This window comes from Symphalangus syndactylus, chromosome 9, assembly GCF_028878055.3.
Source record: "Symphalangus syndactylus isolate Jambi chromosome 9, NHGRI_mSymSyn1-v2.1_pri, whole genome shotgun sequence".
NCBI lineage: Eukaryota > Metazoa > Chordata > Mammalia > Primates > Hylobatidae > Symphalangus > Symphalangus syndactylus.
In genome coordinates, this window is record NC_072431.2 from 32,589,394 (window position 1) to 32,609,985 (window position 20,592).

Consider the following 20,592-nt stretch of genomic DNA (forward strand, 5'->3'; position numbering starts at 1 on the left):
CCAAAATTCAGTCTGTGAATAAAATTTCATTCACATTAGATCTAGAATTGAATCTACTTCAACACTTTTCTCCCAATAGATTATAGATTTTTCTCCCTTAGGACTAAATGTATACACATTTAGGTCCTTGAGGGGGATAACTGTTACACACAGAATTCATTTTAAAAACACCAAGTGCCATGAAATTAATTGGTTTAAAGATGTTGAATTTACTATGGTTACTATCAAAATGTTTTTAAAATGTATACTGATGTGATTTAAATATCTCTACTAGCCATTCTCAAATCTGACATCCCCACTGTTCACAACAGGTTATCCTACTTTACAGCAAAGATAGGCAAAGGGCCAGATGGCCAGATTTGGGTTTGTAAATAAAGTTTTATTGGAACACAGCCATGCCCATTTGTTTTCTTATTGTCTATGGCAGTTTTCTTGCTATAGTGGCAGAGTTGAGAAGCCGCAACAGAGATTACATGTCTCCAAAAATTAAAATATTTATTACCTGGCCCTTTACAGAAAAGCTTTATGACCTGCCTTAGAGTCACATCAAAGGACATATGGGAAAGCATCATATTGGAAAAGTCATATTATCTAAGATGTGGCAATGGCATAGGCTCATGGCTAACTTCACCACATTTTGGTCAGACCAAAAAGTGTGTCAAGAGATTTAATTTTCATAGCTGTCCTGATGTAATCCATTAAATATTACTCTGAAAATTCAGATAAATTATAAAGAAAGAGAACCATCAAAAGTCTCATGATCAAGTATAACCACAGCTTTAAAACAATTTGAAAACCAAGGAGACTTCACAGGCTTTTAAAAGTAAGATGCTTCTTTGGATTCAGTATTATTTTCTCTACTGCTAGATGTGCCATTACTTTATGGCTTCTAGAAACATGTAGAAATGAAATAACCATTGTATAAGCAGAGTTTACCCAATCTTTCTCCTGTGCAACATTTATGGCCCCATTTCAAGATCAAGAACTCATAATCTTGTCTACTGTGAATTATTTAGTTAATATTTAATCTTTAATTGATTTTATCACCATGGAAAAGGACACAATAAAATTTTATTTGCACAATAGAAAACAGTAAGATAGTGCTGTTGATTAGCTTCTGATGGGCCTGGCCAGAGCATGGAGCTTGATATCCAATGCCCTGGAGTCTTCCTTCATGCCTCCCTTCATCTCCCCATCAAAAGTGCACTCTCCAAATGCACTCTGCTTTCAAATGATGTAGATAGTTTTCTTAATTGTACCTATGTCTTTCTATTCATTGAACTTTAGATCCTCAGAAGCTCTCTATCACTACAAGCCTTGCTAAAACACAAGTGCCTGGAGATGAAGGTCTTTATACACAACTTCTGGGTTCTGTTTAAATTACCCTTGGCTCAGTCACACTAGTTTGCACAGCTTTTAATTGGGAAAGGTCACTTCTGAGACATTTAAAACATACTCAACCTAACAGTCTTAAGTGATGCAAGGGTTAGCAGAATTAACTCTCCATTTTTTTTTTTTTTGTTGTTGTTGTTGCAATAATCCCTGGAACAGAGACAATGGTAACCCTTTATGATATCAAATAAACCCACTTAGGCTGAAAACATCCAGAATGATCAGTAGGGGGCAGATTGTGTTCTATTAAAATCAGAAACATCCCAGGACTCAAAAGCCATCATCCATTTACTATAAAGGTCTTGAGGCCTAAATTGACAATGGGTAACCAGGGACTCAATTTTGTGCTTTAGATAGAAGATAGAAAAAGTCTCCTTCAGGTCAACCAGGTTGGGATGGCATGCAAATTGTCAGGAGGGGTTCAGGGAACTCTTGTCATCATCCTCAGCCTTATCCTCCACATTCTAACTCCTCTTTCTTCAGCTGCCTGAGCTTCCCACTCCCAACTCCTCACAAACATACAGAATTCTAGCTGCAGAATTTCCTGGAAGCTGCTTCTTGTCTCTATGCAGACCTCTGGCCATGCAGGTTTTTTTTTTTTTTTTTTTTTTCTTCTGCCTGTGATGCTTGTGTTTTCCCCTCTTTTGGCTCCTGGCCCCATCCCACCTTGACGACCTGGTGAATTCCTACTTACCCTCTGATTTGCCTAATTCTCATGTGCCAAAGGCTCTTCTGTCTGATATTGTCATTTATTCTTAACAACCCCATAAAGCTAGTATGACTTTGAAACTCTATTTTACATAGAAAATGAGGCATGGGAATGCTACATCATTTTCCCTAGTCACACAGTAAGGACGGGCTAAGCCAGCTCTGAATCCAGTTCTGTGTGACTCCAGAGCTCAGGTATCTAACTACCATAGCAGGTTGCTTCTCAGAAACGGACGTGTGAGGAAAATGACTCTGAGGAAGGAGGCAGGAAAGAGGGGACACTTTGGAAAACACATAAAAGTGAGAGACTAACAAACAGAACAAGGTCTACTCCTGGAAGACAGGAAGAGATGGGGATCAAGAACAAAGGTGCGGCCGGGCGCGGAGGCTCACGCCTGTAATCTCAGCATTTTGGGAGGCCGAGGCGGGTGGATCATGAGGTCAGGAGATCAAGACCATCCTGGCTAACACGGTGAAATGCCCGTCTCTACTAAAAATTAGCCGGGTGTGGTGGCACGCGCCTGTAGTCCCAGCTACTTGGGAGGCTGAGGCAGGAGAATCGCTTGAACCCGGGAGGCGGAGGTTGCAGTGAACCAAGATCATGCCACTGCACTCCAGCCTGTGCGACAGCGAGACTCTGTCTCAAAAAAAAAAAAGAACAAAGGTGCAAGGGTGAGCCTTGAGTGGACGGGGTGCCTCTTCTCAGAAGGCCAAAGGGAAGGACAGATGAACGGGTTTGTTTATATTTATGGGGATGGAAAGTGAAGGAGTTCACGACTTCAGGGAGTGAGACAGAGCTATAAACAGCCAACGTGGGTGTTTTCCCAAGGCCCCTAGAATTGACTTGAGAGAAACTCCCCATAAGAAGCTGAATGACCAAACCTCTCAAGGGCCAGCAAGACCTCCTGAGAGAGGTGGGACTCCTGAGGACCCGAATTTATGTGCCCAGAGCCCGAGACCAGCAGCACCGCGTGGCTCTCTGTAATGCTGCAGCCCTCTGCAGCACACTGGAAGAAGATGCTCCTGGTCGTCACTCTCCTGCACCCTGAATTGCAGTATGTGGCTGAGTCTATGAGAACCAGGGCTGACTAGTGGCTGGTTATCTGACCATGAGATCTAAAGATGTCTACGAGCCTCTCCTTTGACAAGGCACTGGGATGCTTGATTGCCAGCGTAAGCCACTACTGAAGGCAGCCTTTGAATAAAATCCCATAAAAATTGCCCCATGAAACACTTCTTTTCCAGACAATAGTTCTATTGTTCTTCCACCAGTCTGCACATGGTGCTGGGTTGCAATGCTTTGATCACAAATGGTAGCTTATTAAAATGAGCTGCTCTTTTTCCCTGCTTATATTCTGAAGACACAGCAGTGAGAAACAAACAGGACACAGGCCTAAGATTTGGGAATATCTACCTCAGAGGAAACTGAACTTCAAGGGCAGAATATTGCAATTCCAATCATGAGAAGTTGCATAAAAGAGCAATTTTGCACCTTTGTGAAAGAGAGGTGAAGCAGCCCTCCTGACTGTGTCTATAGGTAGCAGGAGTGAGGTTACAAGGAGAGAAGTCTACATCAATCCCCATCCCTGCCAGGATGATCCGATGTCATCTGGTGTGATTTTAGCTTTTCAAGCAAAGAAAGGATATGCTAATGCACTGTGAGGCACTACCTGGGAGTCACTTCTTTTTTTTTTTTTTTTTTTTTTTTGAGATGGAGTCTGGCTTTGTCTCCCAGGCTGGAGTGCAGTGGCGTGATCTTGGCTCACTGCAACCTCCACCTCTCAGGTTCAAGCAATTCTCCTGCCTCAGCCTCCTGAGTAGCTGGGATTACAGGTGTGCACCACCACGCCCAGCTAATTTTTTGTACTTGTAGTAGAGATGGGGTTTCACCACGTTGGCCAGGCTGGTCTCGAACTCCTGACCTCAAGTGATCTGCCTGCCTCGTCCATCCAAAGTGTTGGGGTTACAGGCATGAGCCACAGAACCTGGTCTGGGAGTCACATTTTTAGGAAAGACTTAAGAATATTCCAGACCAGCCATTCTCACAAATTTTGGTCTCCCCTTCATAGTCTTAAAAATTATTGAGAACACCAAAGAGCATTTGTTTATGAGGGCTATATCTATCAGTATTAACATACCCACTGTTAGAACTGAAAAAATTTAAAAAATATTTAAAACACATTTACTAATTTATTGTAAACAAACTCCATTACATATTAATACATTTGTACTAAAAATTACATTTTCAAAAAAAATTGGTGAGAAGAGTGGCCTTATTTTCCTTCACTGCAAATCTCTTTAATGTCTGGCTTAATACTAGAGAGTTGGATTCTCATAACTGTGTATACCTTTAATCTGTTGCCAGATGTTGTTTGGATTGAAGTATTTGGTGAAAACCCAGTACCACGATGATACATAGCTGGAGAAGGAAGAAGTACCTTAATAGTACTTTCAGATAGTTATGGATATTCTTCTTTGGCACCATACTAAAACTTGTCAAGTCAGATATTCTTAAGAGTTGGTTGGAATATGGAATCTAAAACCATATCAATAAACTTTTTATATTCTGCTACATTAAAATCCATTGGTCTGTGAATGGATCTTCCACTCATGCATGATTTTATAACATCATGCATTAGTCATCTGGAAAATATTGGTTCACTGAGTAGTGATTTTTTAAATAAAATATTTTTGAAAATCACATTTGTTAATATCACTACCAATCTCATCAGAAATGTAAAGGATTGACAGGCTGTCAAGCTCTTGCTGGTACACATAAGCTTTCCAAAAATCTAATTTTTGCTTGAAAGCTTGAGCTTGAGTTATCACTGACCACAAATAACGTCAGTTGCCTTCTTTGAAACAACGTGACAAGCTCATTTTGTGCATTTGCAAGACAATGTCTGTCAAATATACAAGTTGGAATAACCACAGTTTATCATTCTTTCAAGTAAAAATGGGGTTCTATGAAAAAAAGTTCAGTTCAAAAGAAAAAGAACTGCATTTTTCTTAAGACAGACACCATTGCATACCTATTTCCAATTTCATCACACATAATATTCTTTTTCAATATATACTCAAGAAGAGAGGTTTAATAAAATTAATACTGTTGGCCCTCCATTATCCATAGGTTCTGCATTCATGGATTCAACCATGAATTGAAAACTTTTTAAAAAATGGACGGTTGTATATATATAAATATAAAAATAGACGGTTGTGTCTGAATAAGAAAAATGGATAGTTGTGAACATGTATAGAATGTATAGACTTTTTTCTTGTCATTATTCCCTAAGAAATACAGTATAACTATTAACATTGCATTTACATGGCATTAGGTATTCTATAATCTAGACATGATTTAAAGTATATGGGAGGATGTGCATTGGTTGTACACAAATATACAATTTTATTTTATTTTTAATTATTTTTATTTTATTTTTTAGCGATAGGGTCTTGCTATGTTGCCCAGGCAGGTCTTAAACTCCTGGGCTTAAGCAATCTGCCCGCCTCAGCCTCCCAAAGGGCTGGGATTACAGGTGGGAGTACTGCAACTGGCCAAATACTATACACCATTTTATATAAAAGACTTGAGCATCCATGAATTTTGGTATCCTCGGGGGCGGGTGGTGGTGGTCCTGGAACCAATTCCCCATGGATACTGAGGGACAACTATAGTTTTTACTGCTTCATCAAGAATGTTCTCAGGTGAAACTGACATTTTTTTCTTTCTGCAAGAGTGTGGCATGAAGGGTACAATGACTACTATTAGTAGTAGTTTGGTGCCACCACCAGCAATTTTGCCCATGATTACTTTTGCATTCTCAGTGAAAATTTCAACACCGTGAGAAAGGCAAATGACATCTTAGCACTACTATAAAAACAGTTTTGCCCTTGCAGGCCTCCTGAAAGGGCCTCAGGGATTCAAAGAGCATATTTTGAGAGGTACTGATTAGACAAATTATTTCCAAATATTGTCCTAGGAAATGATAACTAGCCATATTATTATTAACATCTGTGTCAGTCAGGATAAGCTAAGATATACAGCAATTACAAAGTCCTTAAAACCTCAGTGGTTTAAAACAAAGGCTTATTTCTTACTCATTACATGTTATCATTGGTTGGGGGCCAGGGACTCTGCTTGCCTGAGGCACTAAGAAACCCAGGCTGACGGAGCAGCCCCCATCTCCAGTGTTACCAATCACTGTGCTGGAAGTGGGAGCCCTAGAGAGTCCATGCCGGCAACTATAATACTCCAGCCCAGAAGCGGCTCAAATCAATATTGTTCACGGCCCACTAGTCATATGGCCCCACCCAATCACAAAAGAGGAGGATGGCTGAGAAGCACAATCCTGGTGTGCCTGAGGGTGAAGAGCTGGCAGTATCTGGAGTGCCTTAATGACTACAAGGAAAGGCTACATTTATTGAGCATTTATGATGTGCCAGGTACTACTTATTTACTTATTTACACTTACAACACACCCATAAGGTAGGTTATGTGAACTCCATTCTTTGAATCAGGAAACCAACGTTCAGAAAGGTAAAGGAACTTGCTCAAGGTCACATCGAATTAGGAGTGGTGCTGGGCAGGTAGACAAACTCCAGAGCCCACGCTTTTAACCTCTAAGCCATATTGCACCCATAATAATGTTTTCCCTAGTCTAGGACAAAATGACAAAAATAAGGACTTTTACTTAATGATAAATTTAAAGGATTGTCCTTTATTACAATATGTAACCTTTCTCCCTTTTATGTTAAAATGCCCTTTCCTTTATGAATCAATGGTGTTCATGGTAGGTGCTTTTTGACTTTCCTTACTGGGTCGTTATGTGCCAGGTACTGTCGAAGCTCTACTTGTCAAGCACCGTACACTACATAGTTTCACATACATTATTTTACGTAATTCTATTCCATGCTGCTTCCTCGTAAGATTAAAACATACATTTTCCTTTCCCCTAAAACTAAGTGAAGCAGGCAAGATCTGGAGCATGACACGGCCCCCAAAGGCATCTAAAGCACTTACAATAATGGGCTCCAGTTATTCTCCGCAAAAAGTCAGCAGAGAGCTAACACAAGCTCATCAATAAGTTTCTTGCTAGACTTAATCATACCTCTCTCTGTCAGGAATCTTTTATAAGATGTAGTGTTTCTCTCAGGTTTAAGACCAAAAGAGCAACAAGTTGATTTCACCAGCTGGGCCCTGGAACTCTGCCAGGGATGTTTTCCTGAGAAGGACTCTGAGCACGAGCAGAACTCATTGGCCAAAGGCCCAGGCCTTGAAGCCAAACAGCAGCTTAGTTAAAAGGGACATAGGGCTTAGACATAAGCAAGCTGTTCTGAGCTCCAATGCAAAAATATTTATTAGCTTCCTTTGGAAATTTTAGATGGCAGGAGAAATGTTCATTGTGAACAGGTGCTAAAGGATAAAATTTTAACAAAAATTAAGCCTTGGGAAATAAAAGATCTTTTAAACATCTTTTATTTTTCATCTAATCTTCCCTTTGGGAAGATTAATAGTATTTCTCATCACTGACCAAATAAGTACCAACTCTGGAAATGATTAAAAGTGAGGCAATGTGTTCTGCCACCATGAAGATGAAAAGTTCTCCCCTCATTTTTAAACTTCAGATTCTATATGGAAATAGAGCAATTTAAAAAAAAGATGTCAAAAAAGAAGAGTTTATGAATACAAAAGCCATTTTAGAAAAATTCGTGAACCCAATAAATCAAAATAAGTGATTGTCAAACCTATTTAAAGTACTGATTCTAGAAGTCTGAGGCAGGCATTTGGAGCCAATGTTTATAAATCCTGGTCCCTGTTCGAAAATGGCCATTGACACTTATTGTCATTTAATATGGGAGCCAAAGAAACACTGTGATAACTCTTCTATTAACAATCTCATGAACAGTCTTCTGAAGTTGATTTCCATACTGTATTGCCAATGGGTGTCTTCAAACATCCCTATCCCATTATAAGGAAGCAGGCTGTTTTTAGAGGGTTCAGTTAATAGTTCCAATACAGAAGGTGGAGAGTGCATGTGGCAGACAGAACGTGCCATAAATCCTCACTAATGGCTAGAACAGCAGGTCCTCCAAGTGGGGGCATAATAAGGAAGGAACTGTCAAGGACCCATGGGGCCATTCAGCAAGATGCAAAGGGGAAAAGCAAGCACTGCAGCTCCCTAATGAGAGATGGCAGCAGAGGAAAAGGCCTTCCTAATTAAAACCTGTGCCAAGGAATAAGCATGTCTGGTAGCGGCCAAATTCCCATTTTTGTGCAAGAAACAAGAATAAAGCAGCTGCATCAGGAATGTACAAATCTAATCTGACCAGCAGAAGACAAGAGGTGCTATCTATCTAAAACATGCTATTGATATTGACTAGCAAAAAATATACAATTGATTTCTAAACACTGACAATATCTACAGGCCTAGGATCAATTCCACAAACTTTACTATAAAATTATCCCTTTTACAGGTGTTTTCCACTGATGCTATATGTGTTAAAGTAATACAAAATGATACACTTCAATCCCCCAAAATAATTCACCTACGAAAATTATTGAGATAACAGTCATTTGGCTTAAAGCAATTGATATCGTTTGGATCTGTGTCCCCTCCCAAATCTCATGTTGAAATGTAATCCCCAAATATGAAGGGGCCTGGTGGGAGGTGATTGGATCCTGGGTGCGGTTTCTCATTGTTTAACACCATCTCCCATTAGTGTTGTCATCAGGATTGTGAGTTCTCTTGAGATCTAGTTGTTCAAAAGTGTGTGGCACCTTTCCCTCCCTTTTGCTTCTGCTCCACCAAGTAAGACATGCCTTGCTTCTCCTTCACCTTCTGCTATGATTATAAGTTTCCTGTGGCCTCCCCAGAAGCCAAGCAGATCCCAATATCATGCTTCCTGCACAGCCTATGGAACCGTGAGCCAATTAAACCTCAAACCTCTTTTCTTTATAAATTACCCAGTCTCAGGTGTTTCTTTTTTTTCCTTTTTTTCCTTTGAGACAAGGTCTGGCTCTATCACCCAGGCTGGAGTGCAGTGGTGCCATCTTGGCTCACTTGGTGCACAACACCATGTCTGGCTAAATTTTGTATTTTTTGTAGAGATAGAGTTTCACCATGTTGCTCAGGCTGGTCTTGAACTTGTGAGCTCAAGTGATCCACCCACCCACCTCAGCCTCCTAATGTGCTGGGATTACAGGCATGAGTCACCATGCCCGGCCACAGGTACTTCTCTACAGCAGTGCGAAAACAAACTAATACAGCAATAAAGACTTCTTGAGCCCTGCTGGCTCACTGCAAAGCCACGTTCCACATGTGATGAAAAAGCTCAAGCTAGTGGTGGGAATTGGTAACTTTTGGTATAGCGATGTCTTACTAGGACTAGGCTTCTGGAAGCCAAGGACAGCTATTCCTGCTTTTGACTCTGGATGGCACCTCTAGTTCTCACTAAGCAAGAGAAGGACCAATAAAATGGCAAAAAGCTGGTAAAGGCTAACTACCTGTAATGTCAGGAGCATGGCAAGGCAAGGATTATGTATGTGTCTAATCTAAGAGTGAATCACAGGGCTCTGCTTGGTAAGCCTAGCCTCTAATTCATTCCTATATTGCATGGCCTTGAGAAACTTACATAAACTCACTCTGTGCATCAATTCTCCCAAGTTAAAGAAAAAAAAAAGGAAGGATGTTCTAGCTCTCTGTTATATAAGTGTTTTATGAGACTACCTGGACAAAAGGTCTCCTCAAAAAAGAAAATAAAATGCAACATGAGCCTCGCACAGTACCTGGCACATAGAAAATAATCAGTCTACATGTATTGACACTACATGACCAAAGAAGGCTCCCTCATGTAGGACAGAAGAGACTCCCTTGACATACCATCACTAAAGAGTCTGTAAATGATTTCAGAAACCAACTCGGAGTGTTGGGTGCAATGAGTAAGGGAACCACAAATTATGGGTGTCAAAGAGTCATCTGTTATGCCCAAGCTCGTTTGACAGGGACCACCTACTTCTGAGAATTAGCTGATATATACCATATTAAGGGCCTTGTAGCCATACAAGTCAGCCAAGTAAGCTTTTTGCCAGCCACGTAAGCCACAGCTGTAGGATGGTGGAAGGAGCATATGTGGGCAAGGGGGACTTGGGTAGTAGGCCCACAGACTCCTAAACGCTTTTCAGCTGCCTCTTGGATACCAGTTTGCAACTTAGCAGATTACTGATTTAACCAAGAAATGATACATTACAGTATTGTGCTCCATCATAATGTAAAGGAACTGATTTTGCTTATTCATTTACCCTCAACTTACTGATTCCCATGATGAGCAGCTACACTGATAGTCATGGGGGTGCAAAGGTGAACCTATCTTGCTTGCTGGGGACTAAATGCTTGTGTCCTTCTCAAATATATATATTGAAACTCTAACCCCCAAAGTGATAGTACTAGGACATGGGGCTTTTTGGCAGAAGCCCTTGTGAATGAGACTCACGCCCTTTCACAAGGAGGCCTCATAGAGCTGTCTTGCCCCTTCCACCATGTGAGGACACAGTGAGAAGGTTGTTATCTATGAGAAAGTGGGCTGTTGCCAGACACTGAATCTGCTGGTGACTTGATCTGGGGCATCTCACCTTCTAGAACCGTGAGAAATAGATTTTATAAGCTACTCAGTCAATCTGGCATTTTGTTTTATTAGCTCAATTGGATTAAGACATTGCATTTTATCCTCCACGTATTTGAACTTTGTCTTGAAGGTTTTAGAAACATAATTCTTAGGCAGCAGATAAACAAGAATGACTAGATAGGAAGACTGTTTAAGAGGCTACATAATAGAGTGGGCAAAAGGAGAGGGAACTGTAAGTTTGTCAGTGACATAAAGGAAGAAGGTACACAGAGTGGCAAAAACGAGAGCAAAGGAAAATGTCTGGCTGACATGACTTTTGGTTCTAAAGGTTACTGGAGAAGAACAAGACTAGAAGACCATGTCTTCAGTCAGGAGCACTTTGTATGTGAGGCTTAGTTTCCTCATTCATAAAATTAGCATAAATAATAAAATAATCAAACTGGACCTCTGATTTGTTGTCAGGACTAAATGACATAATGTACAAAAATAACACAATATACGTTGTGTATCCCTTACCCCAAATGCTTGGATTAGAACTGTTTTCTTTGGATTTTGGAATGTTTGCATTATGCTTACAGATTTGCATCCATAATATAAAAATCTAAAATGCAAAATGCTCCAATGAGCATTTATTTACTTTGAGCATCATGTTAACACTCAAAAAGTATCAAATTTCAGAGCATTTTGGATTTCCAGATTTAGGGATGTTCAACCAGTACTATCATTTGTGACTACAGATGTGGAAGTATGGACCCAGAGAGAATGTGGGGCACAGGAGAAACATTACAGAATTAATGGCATGTAGGTTATGGTTGGAAGTGTCAGGAAGTATAAACTCAATCATCCAGGGAGATGGCATCCTGTAATTCAGGTCCAGAACTCTGGTGCACCCAAATATGCAAAGCACGGGGCATTAAGACAAAGGATGGCAAAGTGACTTTGAAGGATTAATCCAAATACGGTTGGTGTCACAGAAAAATAAGCAGTAAAGAGCTAGAAGTGCCAATTCTGCCCAGAAGCTGGTAGGATGAAAGCCAGAATAAGTGGATTTAACACGTAAGGGGTCACACAAAAGCAATTACAGCGGAGGGGATAGGTGGAAACCAGATCACAGTTCACTGAGGAATGCTGATTTCTGAGACATATTTTGACACTGGACAACCCTGCAACTGGGGAATTAATTCTGTAGGGTTGAAACACTGAGACTTTACTCTCTCCCAGGAGCTACAAATAGAATTTTTGCTTTTTATTTAATTTGGAGAACAGGGGACTTGGGAATTAGATTGAGAGAAAATTATTTCTATGGGGATTCATTGCTACATTATTACATGGAGAAAAGAAAGCTGAGTTTTAGGGGATGAGGGAAGAAACAAAATATAAAACAGCACAAACAAAAATAGAGAACTTTCTGTAATAACGCAGCAAGTCGTACTAACCTAGGGCTGCCAGGAGAACAGGGGTGAGTGCCTTTGAGAGTCTACACCCACCTGCTAAGGGCCATTAAAGATGCATGTTTGCAAGCACTTTACGACATAACCGCTCTTACCTTTCTTTTGATATCAGTGAACTGCGAAAACATTAAAGACCAATAAAACGACAGCTCCAGGATGTAATAGTAGTGAAGGTCAGTTGTGAGTGGCTGAAGGTGAAAGAAAAAAAAGGAATGATTAATAGTTAATAGGGAACCCAATTTGTATCCCAGACATCTCAAGCTCACTGCTCAAAAGTAACATGGTCTTGCACCTGCACAAAGGCAGTTCCTGTCCTATTCTCTTTGTAGATGATGGGGTTTTGAGGATAACTTTAATCCAAAGCTTGATGATATTACTCTCATTTCATCTCCGACTCAAAAAGCATTAATTAGCATGAACATTTGGGACTCAATTCATTATTCAGTTTAACAATAGCATTTATGATTCTTTGTCACAAGTATCTGCAAAATTCCTTAAGCAACCTGAAAAAAAATTCTAATACAGACAAAGAATAACCCTGGACAACTGCTGCGAGTATAGGGACAAGACGGTAGGTGATAGAAACTGGAATACTGTATGGGTCACTGAGGCATAGATTTAAGTTCTGCATTAATCAAAAAGCTTTTTATTTTGTTATTAGAAAATGTTCAGTACATTTCAAATATCAAAAAGAATTATTCAAAAATATTTACTAAAAGATCAGAGGGACAGGAAGGCTGCCAGGAGATACCAGACTAGGCACTCAGCCAGGATATCAGATCACATCTCAGCTCTACAGCTTAGCAGGTTTAAAACTTGGGTCTTAGTTTACTGATTTGTAAAATGGGAGTGATACCTGCTTTAACCGCCTCAGAGGCTCAGGGTCGGGGGGAGGCTCAGAGAGGTAGTGGAAGTCAGGAATATTTATTTTGCACATAATCCCACTAAAAACAAGAGAGTTTTCAAAACACATTTTTGATGAGTTGTTTTTAATTGTTATAATGAGTTGTAATGAAATGTCTTGCTTTATTAAAATAAATGAAAAACATTTGAAACTCATCACACAAACAAGTCCATACCCCATATACAAGACAATACCATATATGGTAAATACAATTGAAATATAAGTGTTTTGTACACCAATAGCAGCATAATGAATGACTATCAGGAGAAGTTGGCACTCATCCACTCTATGCATGGGAATCACGGAAAAGTTGTCCTGCATAGATCTTTGACAACAAAATACATAATGGGACAGGATACTAGAACCAGCAATCGTAAAGTCTAAATGACAATGAGCACAGAGTGGACTGAAAGTTTGTGTCCCCCTAACATTCATATGATGAAGCCTAATCCCAATGTGATGGTATTTGGAGGCAGGGCCTTTGGGAGGTAATTAGATCATCAGAGTGGAGCCCTCATGAACGGGGTTAGTGCCCTTATAGAAAGGGACATGAGCTCTTAGGGTATTCTCTTGTAGCAGCCTGAACTGAGACCTAAGCATCAATTCAGCATCTCCCTGGATAGAATACACTTCCCACTGAACTGTCCTTGTAAAACTTGAAGGCATTAACGATGAAGAATGGATATTCAGGGCAGACGGATGGCTGCAATGAAGTTTAGAAAATCGAGCCCTGGCTCAGGACCCTTTGAGCCAAGGGTAAATTTTAGTTTTAATGATATTCTCTTACTTCCACATCACCACCTGGGGAAAGGCCCCAGAGGAATTATAAGGGCAAGTCAGACAGCATCTGGAAACCACAGAGTTCATCCCATTATAATAATTACTATGTCCGAGGAGTGCTTTGCAGTTGACAATGCTCACTCACATGTTAATTTCTTTGATTCTCATAAAAATCCTATAAAATTAGTACTATAATTCTAGACCTAGACTGTATAGTTGACAGGAAATTACTGTCAGTTAATTCAGGTTAAGAGGCTAAGCCTAGGTCTCATAGCTAGTGAGGCCCCATGAACACCAACTAGGGTATCTCATGTCCAACTTGTGCTTCTTATACCAAGCTTTACAAGGTTCAGCTGAATGCAACTTCACATTACTTTAAACTTAGAATATACACATGTATATGAAATTATTTAATATGTAACAAATAATATATGTACTTACATAAAATAAGTGTATCCTTACTAAAATTGAAGTAGACCACTACTTTTTCACCTAAATGTCTGTTCAATTATCTATTTAACATATATGCTAAAGATACAATAAATATGTCTCATAAGCATGCTCGGTCTTTAAAAGTACCCTTAAGGCTAGAGACTGACTTGGAACAGGAGTCTATATATTTACATAGGCATGCTTACACACAAAGTACTATAATTGCATACATAATAATTGTGTGCTGTTTAGTTCCCCCCCACCCACGCACAAAGAAATCAGTTAATATTCTTTATTACTATACAGCATTTTCAAAGATGCACCGTTCCCATGAGAAACCATGAATTTGTCCTACATTTTGGGGGCTATATGCTGAATCATACAGAAGACAATCTTGATCTGAGTCCCCACAGATAGCATCTTGCCTTCCATACTCGTGGTGTTTCCTCTTTTTAAAAACATTACTATCTCCCAGACCCTCAAACTTTCATGTTGAACCTACAGTGCTGTGAAACCCTCTGCAGCTACACCATAGACCATAGCTCTAGCAACTCATTTTCTCAGAAATAAGCAATTTCTCGGCTTCAGCCATGAACATGAAAGTTATTCTGGACTAAATTATAGTTAGAAACAAGAGTAGGTATTACATTTCATTTGGCACTTGTATGTTCTTTTATAAACAGAAATGTAGACATACATGGATTTTGCTACTCACTATACCATTACAGGACACAAAGAGCCTTATGTGACAATGTTTCAAGTACGGCAAACAGCAGTTGGGCCTGAGAATTACAATTGTGTAAAATAAGCTATTGGTGTCAACACTGCTTTAGTCCCTATCAAATTATCCTCTGAATGCTCAGCTCTCTTGCCATGTTCTATTGCTTATTTATAGTGTTTTCTAATGTGAATAAACCACTCGTAAGAGATGAAAATGCCAACTGGAATTCTGTTTCTATGTGTCCTTAACGTTGAACTAGCTCAAGGAGTATCCAGTGCCAGTCCCCACCCTCTGCCATGATACTAGGTGTAACAAAGAAGACACAGGGCAAGCCTGCTCCCCATAGGCCTGTGCACACCCCAAAGACCAAACACCTCAAGAGACAACCCAAAGAAACCCCAAACAAAAAACCTGAAGTTGCTTATTATAATGTATAATATGTCTCCTCATTTTGTCACAAAATACCTAGCTGCATTTGCTTCTCTTACATAATATATCCCAACTGAACATGGAGTTATAGAAATTTCCCAGCTAGAAACTTTCGGACAAGTCCAGCTTTTTAAACGGATCTAGGGATCCCAACAACACATGCTTATATCACTGAATTCATGGAAAGATGCAAAGGTATGCCAGTGGGCAGAGATCTAAAATGCTTCCTTTCTGGGATATGATTTTAATCTCACTTTCAATGACGCTGTCTTTAGTTGCAGAAATAATCCTTCCATATGTCATAGTACAAGCCCATTTTTCTGCCCTCAAGGAAATGAACTAGCTCAAGGAAATGGTGCTTGATTTACATAGTTGGAGGCTGCTTCTAAGTCACAAAGTGAACTGAACTCAGTGTACCTGCTCCAGCCTCACACTTGATCTTTCCCACTTGCTGTTGAGGCAGGTCTGCACTATGTCAACATGACTCCAGACTTACCTCAGTGATTAGAAGCAGATCAGCTGTTAGGAACAGGAATTTTCCACCTGTTGAAGTAACTGATCCTATTCCCTTGTAAATGTACTTTCCAAGCTGACTCCATCGGCTAGGGCAACTGGGCCTTGATTCTGAACTTCATTAAGAATAATGCACAAATTACTATCCTCACTAGATTATGTCCAGCACTGATCAGCGGGAGTGGGGCCAAAAACGAAGGTGGTTGCCCAACCTGTTGGGGCCTGCCTGAGACCATGAAATTGACCGAAGGTGGATACTTTAAAAAACCCAGACAATAATGCCTCCTTACCTGATAGGGGTAGTTGTACCAGCAGTGCCTCGTATTCCACAACCAGGGGGTCTGAAAAAAATGACAAAAAAATATTTTACATAGTTTAGAACATGGATAAGAGGATAAAAAAGGTTTACAATAGGCTCTTGCCCTAATATTTTTGGATTTCAATAATTTACCTGTGTGAGAATTGAAGAACTTTAAAACAGCTAGGCATAGGATATTAAAGCAACTAGTATCATACAATATATTTTCTCTTGGTAGTATTTTGGACTGCTTTTGGGATGCAGTTCCGGCTGGTGTTTTTTTCTATTTTGCTGGTCACTTAGACATATTCCTGCTACATAACCAGCCTCAACAGCAGGGCCCTGCACGGGTCTCACAGAAACCAGATATAAATCCTCCATCTCACTCTTATCTATAAACATCGACGACAGTTAGTATAAACCGCCCTGAAACTCCTCAGACTCAATGTTTACCAAGTGACAATATTCATGCCTTGACCAGGGTTCAGTGACATGCAGGTATACTTCTTAAGAAGGACACTTAAGACTAACCCTCACAGCACATGCCAACTCCCTGACCTGTGATCCAGGTCTTTTTATGACAAAACAATCATTCTTTATTTTTTTTGAGACAGAGTCTTGCTTTGTCGCCCAGGCTGGAGTGCAGTGGCGCAGTCTCGGCTCACTGCAACCTCCACCTCCCGGGTTCACGCCATTCTGCTGCCTCAGCCTCCCGAGTAGCTGGGACTACAGGCACCCGCCACCAAGCCCAGCTAATTTTTTGTATTTTTAGTAGAGACAGGGTTTCACTGTGTTAGCCAGGATGGTCTCGATCTCCTGACCTCGTGATCCACCCGCCTCGGCCTCCCAAAGTGCTGGGATTACAGGCGGAAGCCACTGCGCCCGGCCAAAACAATCATTCTTAATTTGAGGGCAATTACTTGCCTTATGACACAGTATAATTAGGAAAATTTAAGTGTACACACAGATTCTAAACATTTGTAATAATCAGGGAGGGGTTGGTATGAATTCAAACAGAGAGCCGAATTATCCAATAAGACCAGCACAAACTTTCTCATAGTTTCAAAATAATTTCAAAAGAAGTATTAATGTCATAATTCTTTTGCATCCCTTATCCGCAGCTGTCAGCACTTTCTGATATACATCTATATGCATTTGATATACATCTATATGTTTCTTATGATTAATCTGCCAACATCTTCATCAGCCCTGTATCATAGGAATGAGGACAATTAGCTTCAGGTGGCTAATGTCTGCTGCGTCCTCCTTATGTCCTACATACTTTTAAAGGCTCCTACACATATTAACTCATTTAATCCTTATAGTAGCTACTAGTATTTTTCTTATTTATAGATAGGTAAATGGAGGCCCTGAGTCTGTGAATAAATACCTAGGTTCAATAGCTAGGCAGTGCCAAAGTCGAAAATCAAACTGAGACTCTCTGGTCCCAAACCCAAACATAACCACTGTGCACCCTGTCTCTGAGTCTGATCAAACTAAACCCGATCTCAACGTAGGGAGCCAGATTCCTGTACAAAGCCATGCACTGCCCTAAATCTAATTATGTTCCAGAATCTTTACATTTCCCTTTCATTCAAGCGCTATTCACTTTCTTTCCGAGATCTTAACTCGGCTCCTGATTTTGCCTTTTGCTCCCTGTTCAACGCTGTCTGTATCATGTAATCTCACTGCACTTAACTTCCTCAGTGTCTGAGTTGTCTGTCTGTCTCCTCCATTTCTCTCATCTATAACATCAATGTTCATTATTGACCTCACAGAGTGATTGTGAAGATCAAATGAGATAGTGTGCATAAAACTACTTGGGAGGCTTACTGTGTTTTTATAGTTAAGTCAGCAATATGTGTCCATTGAGGAAGATGTAAAAAATAAAGAATAAAAAATAAAAATAATTTAAATTTTCATCACCATTAACATTTTGATGTATAGCCCATTTTTGGTCTTTTGTTCCTATGTAATATAAACATGATAAGATCAATTTACTTTTAAATACCCATATATATGCAGGTTTTTAAAAATGTGGGTACAACACAGCAACATCTATTTTAAAGTACAAATGTCAGTTACTGCCGTTCTCTCTGATAAAGTTGAATATCTCCTCAATCGAAAGTCCTTGAAGGAAAGTTAAGTCATATGCATGTTTATCCTCTCACCATAGACTTCCAGGTTCACAGTTCAGCACTCATCTACTGAATGCTAATGAAAAGGAATACAGAATGGAAATGCAAGGCCTCATGTTCATCTAAATTTATCAGTCCCAAGACCATTGGGCATGTGTGTGCTTGCCCCTAAGGATGCAGCAGTCATCCCTGCCACTGTGCCCATCCCTTCCAGTGACAGGCAGGAGGGCAAGGTATAACTCTAAATGATGCAGAAAAATCCGTCGTTCAGAACTTTCCTTCCTTTGTGAGCTTCTTGGCTGATCAGTCTTCTAAAACTCAGGCTTTTCTCTGTGTGCATCAGATGTGCATCCCCTAGATCTGCTTTCATTGCGTGCCCGATGCCTGACTGAACTGCAGAAACAGCAGATAAGTGTCTGCCTCTTTTCGGGCTCCTGTGCATCGGAGGCAGGGGCACAGACCCAGATACCATGAATCTGATGAAGCTACCAGGGCCCAAGTTCAGCTCACAAGTTTTCTGGCCAATCATTTAAGAATATATTCTTTCACACAGAATGCATGTTCACATATACCCCTCACTCTGACAACATCAGGTATTAATATCACCTTCCACATGCACAATACATTTTTCTAGGATCTTAAGTTATACCCCCCGAACACTGTGAGACAGTAGAACAAATATCTTTCCCAATTTATAGATAAGAAAACCAAAGTCCATGAGTTGATTCTCCTGATTTCTTATAGCTCAACACTGGTGTATGAATCTGGATTGGCTGTTTATAATTTGGGCATAACTTCTCCTTCTTTTTTTTTTTTTTTTTTTGAGACGGAGTCTCACTCTGTCACCAGGCTGAAGTATAGTGGCGTGATCTCAGCTCACTGCAACCTCTGCCTCCTGCGTTCAAATGATTCTCCTGCCTCCACTGATAAAAATTTTCCAGCTTTTTAGAATCATTTCCACATTCATTTGATGTCAAAATCCATATATTCTATCACACAAATTATAGGACAGTAATGTAATTAACTTAAAAAGATGAAATATTTAGACATCATAGAGGAATGGTGATTAAAAATACACTAAAAACCCTCAATTTAGAAAGTTAGGCCTAGCATCTCCCTAACTAATAATAAAAGCTCTGTACCTAGGAGGTTGCATGGCAATTCAAGCACATTTTCCAGAAACAGAATGCCTTTTTCACATGACGTTACAGCATCAAGGAAGGTTATCAAGGTTGGAAAATCTGAAATCAAATTTTGGGTCAGTCATGGTGGCTCACACCTGCAATTCCAACACTTTGGGAGGATGAGGTGGGAGAACTGCTTGAGCCCAGGAGCTCAAGACCAGCCTGGGCAACACAGTGGGACCTTACCTCTATAAATAATATGAAAATTAGCTGGGCATGGTGGCCTGTGCCTATAGTCCCAGCTACTCAGGAGGCTGAGGTAGGAGGATTGCTTGAGTCTGGTGGGGGCCAAGGCTGCAATAAGCCATGACTGTGCTAGGCATTCCAGCCTGGGCAACAGAGTGAGACCCTGTCTCAGAAAATAAATGTTGTTCCAATAACCTATGATTCACATTATTCCTTCTCACACATGTACACTTAAATCATGTTATAAAACATTTCACAGATTTAAAGTATTTTATACGTGTCATCTCATTTAATTCTGAAAACATTTTAAGCAATCAAGATAACATCACCAGCAGAGGCCAGCAGACGCCATTAAAGATTTACAAAAGAACACGCCAGCTCAGAGCTTCACCAACTGTTAAAATGCAGGCTGAGGTCTGGGCTTGGGGATGAAATTCTGCATTTCTAAAGCTCCCAGTTGATGCTCATGCTGTTAGGCCATGGACCACACTTTGCAAGCAGTAAGGTACTAGGGAAAAGCAAGAAGGCTGATTCCATCTTTTTAGTATTTACCATGTATGAGGCACCTTGCTAAATACTTTGTTAAGATATTTCACAATTCAATATAGATAAATGAATTAATGAATTATTTCTAATCTTTGCGAGAATCATTTGAAGCAGAAGAACCACTGCTAGTAAAGCAATAGCTAAAGATATGCTTCTCATCCAGCCTCCTTGGCTGGTACAATTCTCATGGAAGCTCTGGTGGAAGCAAAGTTTGTGTGTGCCACTTGGGGATGGTGCCCCTAAAAGGTCAGTGTGAATGAGTTCCTCTCACCCTTTCTCCATTCCTAT

The 20,592-nt window shown here is 40.2% G+C and overlaps 1 protein-coding gene across 2 annotated transcripts in view; it reads right to left on the reverse strand.

Moving 5' to 3' along the window:
- Window positions 1-20,592, reverse strand: part of CERS6 (ceramide synthase 6) — a 342,305-nt gene that overhangs the window by 68,505 nt on the left and 253,208 nt on the right. For both annotated transcript variants that reach the window (XM_055291896.2, XM_055291897.2), the window contains exons 5-6: window positions 16,243-16,293; window positions 12,269-12,361 (exon numbers count right to left, since the gene is read on the reverse strand). In XM_055291896.2, coding sequence (XP_055147871.2) covers window positions 12,269-12,361; window positions 16,243-16,293 — 144 coding nt within the window. The remainder of the gene's footprint in view (window positions 1-12,268; window positions 12,362-16,242; window positions 16,294-20,592) is intronic.